This window comes from Rhinolophus sinicus, chromosome 16 (genome assembly GCF_057876585.1).
Source record: "Rhinolophus sinicus isolate RSI-liver-muscle chromosome 16, RSI-T2T, whole genome shotgun sequence".
Taxonomy (NCBI): domain Eukaryota; kingdom Metazoa; phylum Chordata; class Mammalia; order Chiroptera; family Rhinolophidae; genus Rhinolophus; species Rhinolophus sinicus.
The window spans coordinates 65,770,651-65,783,667 of NC_142516.1; the positions used below are offsets into that span (position 1 = coordinate 65,770,651).

The 13,017-nt window shown below is 39.0% G+C and overlaps 1 protein-coding gene and 1 long non-coding RNA gene across 12 annotated transcripts in view; one reads left to right on the forward strand and one right to left on the reverse strand.

The window, feature by feature from the left end:
- The window catches only part of LOC109436481 (uncharacterized), a 59,824-nt gene that overhangs the window by 1,823 nt on the left and 44,984 nt on the right, over positions 1-13,017 (forward strand). For 8 of the 11 annotated variants that reach the window (XR_012495691.2, XR_012495694.2, XR_012495692.2 and 5 more), the window contains exons 3-5: positions 8,355-9,061; positions 9,315-9,658; positions 11,030-11,095. This is a non-coding gene — a long non-coding RNA (uncharacterized LOC109436481). Of the gene's footprint in view, positions 1-8,354; positions 9,062-9,314; positions 9,659-10,344; positions 10,866-11,029; positions 11,096-13,017 lie in introns of those variants that run through there. The other 3 variants (XR_002136114.3, XR_012495697.2, XR_016019364.1) reach the window with 2 other exon arrangements.
- CDKN2B (cyclin dependent kinase inhibitor 2B) lies at positions 7,818-12,762 on the reverse strand. Its single transcript, XM_019715067.3, has 2 exons — positions 12,096-12,762; positions 7,818-9,512 (listed from the first exon to the last, which is right to left on the reverse strand). Exons 1-2 carry the CDS (start codon positions 12,249-12,251, stop codon positions 9,252-9,254), a joined length of 417 nt encoding a protein of 138 aa, XP_019570626.2. The 5' UTR covers positions 12,252-12,762; the 3' UTR covers positions 7,818-9,251.

The window sequence follows — 13,017 nt, forward strand, 5'->3', positions numbered from 1 at the left end:
GTGTGTATGTATGTGTGTGTATTTTAAGGAATTTGCTCACCCAGTTGTGGGGGATGGCAAGTGTGAAATCTGCAAGACAGGTTGGCAGGCTGGAGACTTAGGGAAGAGGTGATATTACAGTTTTGAATCAGAAGGCAGCCTGGAGACAGAATTTCTTCTTCCTTGGTAAATCTCAGTCTTTTCATTGAAGGCCTTCAACTGACTGGATGAGGCCCATGCACATTGTAGAGGGTAACCTGCCTTTTAAAAAAATCTATGGATTTAAATGTTACCTATATCTAAAAATATACCTTCACAGCAACATCTAGATTGGTGTTTGATCAAACAATTCGGTACCATAGCCTAGCTAGTTGATACATAAAATCAAACCTCATGTCATGCCATTATACCTGAGGGTACAGCTGAGCCTCAGTTTCCAAGCTAAATTCAGGGATCTGTCTGTATTGACTGGACCTGTATAGCTTCATCTAGAGCCATTTCCTCTCCACCCAAACTTGTTATGGGGAATAAGGGAGTTGCCCACTTCACAGGAATGCCATTTGAGTGAGAGGATTAAGATCATTATACAGTAAGCTCTGTGTTCAATGAATATAATTTTTAAAATTTAAACTTAAATTTCATCTTGGTTTTCCCCTGCTTCCCACCACCTGGGTTTTATTAGTTGTGGCATGCAGGGGAATTCTATCTAATTTTAATATTAGACTCAGCAGAATACAATTATGAAGATGATCTTAGCAAAACAACGAATTTGTGGCATTCCAAAGACTTTTGGAATTCCAAATGACTTTTGGTTGTGTGCTCTCCAAAAAATGTATGATTAAGAACTATGTGTATACATTGTCACTTGTATTACTTATTTTGATCCTCACAGTGGCCCTTTGAATTTGGGATTGCTACCCCTATTTTACAGGTGACAAAACTGAGGCCCAGAGGGGCTCAAATCTTGGACACTTTATGGCCAGCAAGTGCCAGGACTAGAATTATCAAGGTCTTTGGACTATAAGCCTTATGGTCTTTCTCTTGTACTAACGGCCAGAGGGAGTGAACTATTAGTGGGCCAATTTCATATTTTCCCTGAATGTTGGAGCTTTTCTTTGCTCTTTTCCTTTGGCTAAAAAACACACAAAACTGACTCTGTAGATCTCTCTGAGTTTCTGAGTTGAGGAAAATGATTTTCTATTTTGGATCAGCAAATTCATCCCACAGGCAAAGATAGAAGAAGACACTGTACTTAATATACCTTGTGTTCGTCTCTCCCCACAAGGACACTAGCTTTCTCTCAGGAATCTCCTGATTTTCAAAACTCGATGAGAAACTTCCCTAACATTGCACATGCTCAAACTGAAAGTTCCAAAGGTATAAGGCAAAAGATACCATAAGCAATATTTTAAAACTATTATTTGAACATATATGACAAAAGATTAACTTCTATAATATGTAAATAAATACATAAATGAGTAAAAAGATAACCCAGTTAAAAAATGAGCAAAGAGTGTAATGGGCATTATATAGTAGAGGATATACAAATAGTCAAGTGGTCAAAAAATATATGAAAAGATATTCAATTTTATTCATTAGTAAAGCAATATCTATAGGTGTGGCAAAAATAAAAAGTACTGATAACATTGGCAAAGTTGTCAGAAAACAATCACTCCTACACATTATTGTAACCACTATTGTTTTGGAAGGCAACTATACAGTACTTATTACAATTGTGGTGCATATATGTACCCTTTGTCTCAGCAATTCTACTCCTATAACTCATAAATATGCAAACTACATATACCTAAATATATGTATGGACATATATTTTATATGTAATGTGCATGTATATGTATGGAAAGAAATATATATGCATGTGGGTGTATATATATATATATATATATATATATATATATATCCTTTGATTCACAATATATAATTCACTCATATAGTATAGAAAGATTTTATACAGACACCCATATGTGCAGACGCCCACTGTGTGTGCAAGAGAGAGGGAGGGATTGAGAGAGGGGTTGGGTGGGGATGGGGGAACTACCCTTAGCTTTAGTAATTTCACTCCTATAAATTGCTATAGGTAGTTCATATAAGGATGCAAAAAAGGTTCTTTGGAGCATCGTATGTAGTAGGAAAAAAAGAGCAAGAAAGGAGAAAGGAAACAATTTATATATTTATGGAAAGGAGACTTGTTTTAAAAAATTTAGGTTCATTCATAAAATACAAAACTATACAGCCATAAGAAAATGCAGTGCATGTATATGTCCTGATAATAGAAGTTGTAATAATCTGTTACTAGTCAAAGAAATCAAGTTGCAGAAGAGTATGATCCTATTTATGTTTTCCAAATGTTTAGGGGAGCGGTGTTTACAATTATATGCACCTATATTTCTGGAAGGCTAATTAAAAATTTTGAAAATCAGTGGTTAGCCCTGGGAAGTGAGAATGGGGTGGGGGGGTTTAAGGAGCTTTCAGGATTTTTTTACTTAATTCTGTTTATTTCCTGCACTGTTTGAAAGGTTACCATGAACAGGAATTTTAAAGTAACAACTACAGAAATCTGGGGCCCCAAACCCTGAGATTCTAATTCTGAAGGTCTGAAGTTAGTCAGCAAATCTATATTTGAACATCTCTAGGGGTGATTCTGATATGAAACCAGAGTTGAAACAACTTTCCTGTATGTTGGTCTCAAAAGACTGGTGGGGACAGCACCATCATAGTACAGATATAATAAATATCCGGGGAGGAATGTAAAATGAAATATTATTTTTCCCAAAAAGGGCATAACATTAAATTACTTTGTTTGTGATAGTATTTAAACAGATAAAAAAGCACTTGCAATCCTGGAATACATCCATATGCAATAACTAAATACCAAAGGCAGTTTAGAGATTAGAGAGTACAAGAGGATGACAAAATATTTTAGGCAACATTATAGTTTATAACTCTAGGTGGCATGTTGGGAGGGGATAGAGGGGACTATAAGGGATATTGCTGTGCCCTAGGAAAGGTGGTAAAGCTCAGCAACTCATAATCCACAGATGGAATGAGGAACCATGGGGTATAAATAATTCTAACACTTACCCTTCAGAAGAAAACTCCTTGTGTCATCAATAATCTGTTGAGCTATCTGTGGGTTTGTGAACAGAATAAATTGTTTACTGTTTTATATTTCTATGTGTGTCTTATAGACATATTATAAAATATGTAATAACATACTAAAATTATTTACAGCTTAATCTGATAAAAAAAAACCCAAAATACAATTATTTATACTAAGACATGAGTGAAACCTGAAGAACAGTAGATAATCCTTACATATTTGGTTTGAGACTATTGAAAAACCACCCAAACAGCAGACACTCATTACTGGTTTTGAATCCCCCTCTTGTATTCACAGTCACTAGTATCTAGTGCAGAAGAAAGTGGAATTCTCAGGGAGACCCAGTTTTAACTAAGGCAAGGAGATGGAGAAATGTGTGACATTGTAAGAAGGTAGAGGGGAGTTTGTTTAAAATGAAATGAAGACCCAGAGGTGAAATAAGAAAGGGTTCAAAGGAAGTAGTACCAGTCCTCTCATAAATAATATAGAGTATTCGAGTGAGAGGACAGCGAATTAGAAGATTATGAATTTTGGGAGGAGGCCAACTATAAAAGGGAAATGAGGCATGGTTTAATTACTGTAATTGGTCTTCAAGTTTTGACTTTAACTGTTGTATAGTAGTGTCTGTGCCAGCACTGACTATATATCTACTGGAGGTCTAATGCCAAGGGCTTCTGCGTGGGAAGGGGATAAATAGGTGTTTGGGGTTTCTTTGTAAGCTTCCAGTCTGATGTAGATGCTGTGAGATAATCAGCATATCATCTTCATACATCTCCCATTGTTTTTTTTAACCAGCAAAATCTTTGGTTTATGTTTATTTCAAACTTCAAATTACTAAATCAGAGTTGGGTGCTCAGTTCTGACATACATGTTGGTTTATATTACTGTGCTTAACATGTAATCCATACCAGTTACGTATTACTTCATTAGCAGCACTGGCTTCAAAGCAAATTTTCCTTTATTACATAATTAACAAACAGATGATGTATAAACATGACTTTCTAGAAAGCATTTTTTCCTTATGCGAGGAATGATATTAAAATCTGAGTGGGGGATTCCATAGACAAGAAAGAAGTCATTCCATTTGTAATAGCTGAACTTGAGAAAGGTTTTATAGAAAATCAAGAAAAGTAGGGGATGAGCAGATTCCTCTTATTTTAGGCCTGGAAGTATTTCACAAATCCCATCAGCATGGGGACCATATACAGTTTGTTTTGGTCTGATTAGTTCTGTTAAACTACTGACCCATATTCCACAAAACACCACCATGCTGCTCCTTTTACTATGCCTTTTGTTGCTTTCTTTTTATCCCATTCTCCAATCTCTTGAAATGGCTGACACATACATATTTGGGGAACACAGAACTCTTCCTTGACCAGTTGGTTCTTAGTATCACCCAAGCAAAATTTAAGCACCTCAAATTTCAAAGAACCCAATGGAAGCAAACCAAAAGCTACACACTCTTAGAAACTGGTCTGTGAAATCTGGGACAGTTGTTTACAGTGAGCTACTCATTTTCTAATGACTTCTTTGACATATTTTAGTATTCTCTTGCCTTTGCACTTTCTATTCCTTCTAATACCCTCAACCCTTTCTTTTTATTCTAACTCCTACACCAACCCCATTTAAGTCAGAATCCCTTGTTATATGCTCACTTAAAAATCACTTTTTCTTTCAGAGCACTTATTTTACAAAACTATTGGGTCTACTTGCTTTTCCCATTTTAAGAAACATTCCTCTAGTAACTCTGAGTGGTGTGAGAGAAATGCAAAAAGCAAAAGGAAAAGTCAGAGGTAAGAAGTGAGACAAGCCTTAAAATTAAACTCAAGTATTTATTTTGCAAAGCATATTTTCTGTCCTAGTTCCTACAAACTTGTCTGTAATTTTCCAACTAACTAGTGGAGGTGGTGCTTATAAAGATTTCCTCCCCTTCTTGGGCTCCAGAATTTTAAAATGTGTCTCTCCTCTTCATTCCTCTATATGTCTTTTTTTGCTTCATACCATGGCAAAATTATTACTAATAAATATTAGAGCCCACTACAGTGATGTGTGCAACAAACTCATAAGGGGTAAAACTTTAGTGATAGTAGAGAACTGAGAAGTAATCGAGTCCAACTCCCACTTTTTATAGATGAGGAAACTGAGTATAATCAAACTTACATTGCTTAGTAAGTCACATACTGAATTAGTTGAAGAAAACAATACTGGAACCCAGATCTTCTATCTTCCAATCAAGTCTTAATTTCTCTTTCCTCCATTTTGCTTTTTCTTCCCTGGGGTTATAAATAGAACAGGAGAGGATTGAAAGTGTTGTGATTCAACTGTTGTTGCTTCTTCAGGTAATTTTTAAAATTAAAGTTCTCTTAAGTATTATCTATCTATCTATCATCTATCTATCTATCTATCTATCTATCTTCTACCATCTATCCGTTTGTAGCTTAGTAATTGAACACTGTGAAATTACACTAACCTAAAAATTATTTTTTGAGTTTTCACAAAATCATTAAATTGTTTGTTAATAATGAAAACCAAGTAAGCATGTCAGAATTTGATTATTCACTAATGACATAAACATGAAAACAGACCTCTTGTACTTCAGGTGACAATGGCTTTTGCATTTGCTCCAGAAGGCAGTCCACAAGGGTGCCTCTTCAGATGGTTTCTGTCATTTTTGCAGATAACTACTTTTACTTGCTTTTCTTTTGGTAGAGTGCTAATGTCTTGAACATTGGAAAAATTATAGCCTATTATAAAAATAATCAGCCCCTAGTAAAGCATAAAAGGAAAATAAACATGTTTGTTTTTTGAAATAATTGAAGCTAATTATTGAGGTGATTAAAAAAAATCCCTATTGACTATTACATATTAACACAGAGTAGTTTGTTTTTAACATTTCCCACAAAGGAAGGGCAATGTAGAATCTCAATGTAAGTGTAAGTTAAACTAGTTATGTTTATTTGCTTAAGATCAGTTACCTAGCTTCAGAAGATAAATTATTTGGTCCTGGATACCATACTGTGTTTACCATCATACAGAAAGAAAATATAAAAGCATTCCTAGGTACACACTTTCCTAAAGCTCTTTGTAGTTTTATAGATCCTGAGCTCTCCTTATGAACCTGTTTCATTCCTCAGATCTGCAATTACTAATTTTACACATTAGAGCCCAGGAAATTTTTAACAGATTTTGCTTTCATGGTAAATCATCCTTGTTTTTTCATCCATTCCCTCAGCTGAAAAGGAAATATGAAAATGAGGCCAAATGAATAAATTATTGAATTCTGAATTTATTTTACTTCCAGATCTTCTTGAAATGAAGGACAGGGAGTAAGATTTGTAGAAACCTTGGTAATATTTTAGACTTAGATACAGAAATTAACATGTATATTTTTCTGTAATTCCACAGTGGAGCCAGAAGCAGGGCTTCTGTATAAGAGTTACATTTGTTTGTATGTGTCCTTCAAAGTGAAAACTTGAACAGATTTAACAGTGTATATATATATTTAAAAAATGCAATATGGTCTGGGAGATCCACAACCACAGTTTCTTGTTTTAGTTTCCCTTGAAATCAGATTCCATAATTTCTTTAAATTAGGAATGAAATAACATGTTTCATATTTATTTCAAGGATTATTTTTCATTACGCAGCCTCATGCTACTAGCAGATTTGTGTATCTTAGAACTTAAAAAATAAAGGACAGAAGGATGGATTTCATAATCAAATGGAAGATTTTAAATGATCAGTGCTTCTTAGTAATTATAAAGCAACATAAGCTTTAAAAATACTATTTTTGTAGTCAGTAATGACTGGGTGCTTAAGTGATAACTAGAATTGTATTTTCTGTACTTATGGCTTAATTTGAAAATGGGGATTCCATTATTTTTGTTCCAAAAGTGTTGTTTTTAAGTCTTTTTTCGGGGAGGCCATTCTTCATATTGTTGCTATTTAAAAATAGATTTAAAAGAATCTTTTCAGATTTATTAGATACTATAGAAATAAAACATATCCTAGGAACTTACTAGGGAGATACCTTACAAGGGAGAAAAAGTGTTTCTGCTTCAAATAAATTTTTAGCTGACTTTATATTTATCATTAATCATTTTGGAGAACAGGGTGGTGCAGTGTGAAAACAAAATAAAGCCAAATCATAAGCTTTGGAGCTGGATAAACTTATTTTACAATCATGGAATGAATATCTTGTGACCTTTGACAAGTTCCTTGATATTTCTCTGTCTCATTGTCCTCTTCTGGGAATAATACCTATCTCCCAGGTTTATTTTAGGTGTTAAATGAGCAAATGTATTTAAAAGTATGCCTGGCACAAGTTATGTGTCAATAATTGCTTATATATTTTCCCCAATAAGATCTACTCTGATTCTCAGCTATGCTTTCCCAGTAATATATTTATTTGGGGAATAAAGAATTGATGGAGAAATAAAGATTTTTAAAACTTAGCTCAAAGGTACCCCTTAAAAATCTTTCTAATTTTTCTGTTTGCTCTGCTCTTCTCTCATTCACACACACACACACACACACACACACACACACACACATTAATCTTTCAATGTATGTGTAACCAGCTTTTATAAATTTTCTTGGTAACACTTAACAGTTATTACAAACAATCAGAGATGTGAGCCCCTTTGAGTCTTTAACATTTCAGAGGAGTTAGTGGTAAATCCACGAACACACATTTTAAAGCCAAATTACCCAGGTCTTGGAGTCCAACCTCTATTGTTTTCTTTTATTTATTAAAGCAGTGAAGTATTAGTTGTTTCAATGTTGTAATCAATCAAGCAACACTGGAAATTAAATTCCAAAGCAGTGCACCTTTAGCAGATATTAAGACATTCCACGAGCCATCATCATATATGTTAAAGTTTTATATGCAGTCTATTCTTTCAGCAACGCGTTGGGAAATATCTCGTGATAATTTACTGGGTAAGTGCATTGGTCTCCTAAAAATATTTCATAGCTTGATCCCCTGAGACACTCTAGTAAAGGAAATAGAAAATTTAACAAAGAAATAAATAGTTTAAGAATGAAAGTAATCTAGGCGTTGGCACTGCGCTATAGCTTCATGTAACAGCTGTAATTCTTCCTCACCTTGTAATCAAGGACCCGGTACTTTGTAGTTTAAAGTTTCCCCATTAAGTAAGATTGTTGCTGAAGAACAACTCAGAGGTACAAAATATCACAACATCTTTTCAAGTGGCAATTTACAGGGGTGTTTCTGTATCGCATCGTATTATAGATGAAGCAAATCATTACAGCTAACCGCTACAGTTGCTGTTGCTACAATCCGCCACTTCATTCCGTTCACGGACATCGGGAACACCGCAGGAATCCCTCCTGGACTGAATCACCAAAAAACAAGGTCCTGTCCCTTTCTGAGAGCTGTCCTACATCAGCTTGACCTGAGGATGTTAGAATGTGCGGGCAAATTCGAGGTGGCTCCGCGTCCTCTCTTCCCCGTAACTACTATCCTGTGGGGCTGGGCCGAGTCTCCAGGGCTTCCGGGGTGTATGGGGGTTTGCACGTCACTTGCTGTGTATCACAAGCACCAAAAAGCATGTAATGCGTTGGGTGCCTGACACCCACTTCCACAGTCATCCTCGTCATCTGGTCCTCAGTCTTCAGGTTTTCCCTCGTAGCCCCCAGGGCCTAACGCCCGAAGCGGGTGGGGGCTTACGCGAGGCTCCTTCAAGACCAGTGGGTAAACCGTCTCACCTACCTCCCACCGGTGCCAGTCACCGCCGCCTCCCACTCCGCCCCCCATCATCTGTGTGATCTGTGTGAAGATCCACAGGCACCAGGGGTCCTCTGTGGATTGCTTAAAATGCCACTTTTTTTTTTTTTGACAGAAAACCCTGCAAAGTAAACAACACCCGGGAACTAAACATTCCGCTCCAAAATCTCGCTGAAATCCACTTGCTCCACCTCTCTGCGTTTGGCTTCACGGTGAGTGTCAAGGGTGGGATCCAGAAAAAAAATTTATTTCCGGTGTGCCCCTTCTTCCGCTTGAGGAGTCGAGTCGCCCAAAATGGCTTTTCGGCTTTCCGCCGCTCCACGTTTGCAGCCTTCATTGAACCGAGTTGGGGGTGGGGAACTAGGGAGAAAAGTCGTTGTGGGCGGCTGGGTGCACCCGCCATCAGTCTCCCGCAGCAGCGCGCAGGTACCGGGCAATATCACGGTGGCCCCTCTGCTCCGCTAGGTCCACCGGCAGGCGGCCCCAGGCATCGCGCACATCCAGCCGCGCCCCCGCTCGGTGTAGCACCACCAGCGTGTCCAGAAAGCCCTCCCAGGCGGCGTCGTGCACCGGTCGCGCGAGGGTGGTGGGGTCTGCGCAGTTGGGGTCCGCGCCGTGGAGCAGCAGCAGCTCGGCCACGCGGGCGCTGCCTATCATCATGACCTGCGGGGGAGAGCAGAGCGGTCAGGGCGAGGGGACAGCAAGATGCAAGCCTGGGCAGGGAGAGGTAGAGCCATTTCAAAGAAATACCTGTTCCTGAAGTATCCAACTAACGCAGAGGCGCGGGCTCACAAGCCTCAGGAGTCTGGGTAAGCGTCATTTGCTTACGCAATATCCTCCTCCCTAGTCCCCCATTTGCCCCGGCTATGCTCTTTACTAATAGAGTTCCATTTTATTCTCTAAACATGCTGAGACAAGAAAGAGCTGATGATACAGTGCTTGTCATCATCGTGAGAAAAAGGAAAAATTTAATTTCCATTTTAACATGGGAATCTATTTTGTTAAATGATTGATAGGCAAAGTTTAAAGGCTTTTAAAGTCTTAAATTATTTCCTTTGCCCTGCCCCACCACCATAATCTGGGTCTAAAAATATTAGACAGTCATATATGCTTTAGGGGAGAAAACAAGAAACAACTAAATTTAAAATAAGGCTTACTTTGTTTAGCTGTCGTAGTAAATCCCCTGTGGAAAGCTTTTGCTTTTCAGTTATATATGAGTATGTCTGTATTCATAAATAGAATACAGTCTGACAATTTGACCCAAAATTGGGATAAAGGGCAAAAGTAAATAGTCGTTTTATAAGATGATGAAAGCAAATGATTTGTTTTTAATAACTGATTCACCATTTAAAGTATTTAAGTAAATGTTATAGAGAAGTGCTAAAGTTTAAAGGGTGAAAATGTAACGTAAAATAAACACTATATTTACATTGCATAGGATTTTATAATGTGCTAGGATTTTATAATGTTAAATAGTAAATATTTTGCTATATAGAAAGAGCTTGGGCTGGCCCGGTGGCTCAGACAGTTGGAGCTCCCATGCTCCTAACTCCGAAGGCTGCCGGTTGGATTCCCACATGGGCCAGTGGACTCTCAACCACAAGGTTGCAGGTTCGACTCCTGCATGGGATGGTGGGCTGCTCCCCCTGCAACTAGCAATGGCAGCTGGACCTGGAGCTGAGCTGCGCCCTCTACAACTAAGACTGAAATGACAACAACTTGAAGCTGAACAGCACCCTCCACAACTAAGATTGAAAGAACAACAACTTGACTTGAAAAAACAAAAAAGAGCTTATGTGTTAGCAGTTGAATCAGAACAATGCATAACTTAGAAAAAGGATGTTTTGAGCAGTAATCCTATAAGCATCCATTTGTATACATGTACATTATACAAGCATTTACTTTCTTATTTTAACAATACAACAATTTTTGATAACTAAATGTCCAAAATGGAGTTATTTGTTCTTGTGACTTTGTGTATTAAAATGTACCATGCTTGAAACTAATACAAAATAATACTGAATGTCAACTGTAATTGAAAAATAAAAATACAATGTACCATGCAATTGAAAAGTAATATATATATATATATATATATATATATATATATATATATAGTTTCATGAACATTAGACACATCCATTTCTGCCTTTAAAACCATATGTTCTCATTTCTACTAGTGATATAAAGGCTACTTCACATGTAGAGAAGAGAGAAAAAAGTGGTTCTTAATATCTCAGGAAATGGTAAGTTAAAACTATAAATAAAACCTCTCTTTACATTATTAATATAATTTTAAGTCTTTAAGAACTACTTTACCATATTTTCATCGCTTTAAACTATCCCTTATTTCTAACACTTTTCTAAGAATTCGAAAGGAATAACACATTTTTTTCTTTAAAATCTACACTATTAACAAGTTTCCTTAATAAAAGCTTGGTTCTGGAAGGTGATGTGAGGTGAATACTATTATAATATATACTATATAAATATGACCATAATAGTCAACAGTATAGCACAAAAACATTACCTTAGATTTTAAAAGACTTAAAAATATATCAGTGCTAATTAAAACGGTATTAATAGTTAAACATATTGAATAAACACATTTTAACAGTGAAGAAGCTAATTATTTATGAAGACTCTTCCATTTAAAAGGGACCTGACAGTTGCTGCGGGAATGATTTTGTAATCCAAATATTCAGTATGATGATTAAACAGTACAAATCCATAGAAGCATTTTTCTTATGTAACACTCAAGAGACACTGCTAACATAAAAGGAATTAAGTGCTGTGGTTGAAGAATCCTGTTCTGGGTCCTTTGTATTTAGTTCGCCTCCATAAAGAAAGAATACAAAGAATTTCACATCGCAGCTTAAAAGTTCACGGTGCATTTTTTTCCCGTTATATGATTTTTGCATGATTCCTTAAATCCAATCCAGCATGTGTAACCTATAATTTATCTCTATCGCTGAAAGACATACAAAGCAGTTCTCCCCAAATAAACGTTCCCTTTGCCCTTCCCTCCCTATTTGAATCTATACCTTTCATCTCCGATCATGAGAAGGGAGAAAAAAATATTGATATTTTTTCCACCATTAAAAAGAATACCAAACTGAAGCAGGGGGGTTTTCATTCCCTTTCTTGAGAGACACAGTGGAGACCTAGGTCCCTGACGCGTCCCACGGAGGCCACTCTCCCTCATTCGTGCGCCCCCTGCCGGCGAGGCCCCGGGGCCCCAGCTACCTGGATCGGGCGCCTCCCGAAGCAGTTGACTCTGTTGGGATCCGCACCGGCTTCCAGGAGCTGCCGCACGATTTCCACTTGCCCCCGCGCCGCGGCGCTGGCCAGGCCCGCATCACCGTCGCTACCACCGATCAGGCCCTTGTCCTCCTCCCGCATTTCGCAGCCCCCAGACGCCAACTGGCCGGGATGATCCACCGCTGGCCTTGAGCTTCGCGACACTGCTCCCTCCCTCCCCTCCTCTCCGGGGCGTCTCTCTCCCCCGCAGAAGAGCTCAGCTCAGCGTCAGTCCCCTTTCGCGGTTCTTCTGTGCCTCGCGGGCGCGTGAGATGGCCAAGCGGCCGGTCGTGAAGCCGGGCTTTTCCCGGTGCCCGCGAATCAGCGGATGCTCGCGGCTCGTTCCCAGGAAAGGCGGCTGGTGCGGCCGCAGCTGAGCGCAAAGCCGCTCCGGCTGCAGAGTGCGGGCGCGTTGTAGCGTCCTGACTCACTGCGGAGCTTCGCTCTGGCAAAGAGGAGAGCCGGCCAGGAATGAAACGGTTTCCAGCTGGGCGGCCCGGCTGGCCTCTCCCCACCCCCTTAGGCTCCGCCCGCTGTCCCGCCAGCCGGCTCGCTAGCGTCCCACTGTGCCGGCGGGGAGGACGGACCCGCGGATGACGCTCCAGATGACGAAGTAGGGGCGGGGGGAGCCAGCCCAGACCATGCTGGGACGCATGCGCCAGACTCCGGGAGGGCAGAGGCCACTGCGCCGCTCTCCCGGTGTCCAGCGAAGCCTTGGCTAAGTTTTTGGAAACGTTGAATCAGTGTATTCAGCCCCTCCTTCCAGCAGGCGGAGTAGAGGATTTTCATTCCTTCAACCTCGGGCTCCCTGGTTTCACGCTGGAAACGTTAGTCGCTCCCTGTGGAATCAAATAGCTGAGAGAAAGAC

Excerpts from the sequence above, each read along its gene's own strand:
- CDKN2B (XM_019715067.3), bottom strand. The coding sequence starts at position 12,251 with ATGCGGGAGGAGGACAAGGGCCTGATCGGTGGTAGCGACGGTGATGCG. Across the intron at positions 9,513-12,095 it reads TCGGGAGGCGCCCGATCCAG|GTCATGATGATAGGCAGCGC; the intron begins GTAGCTGGGGCC and ends TCTCCCCCGCAG.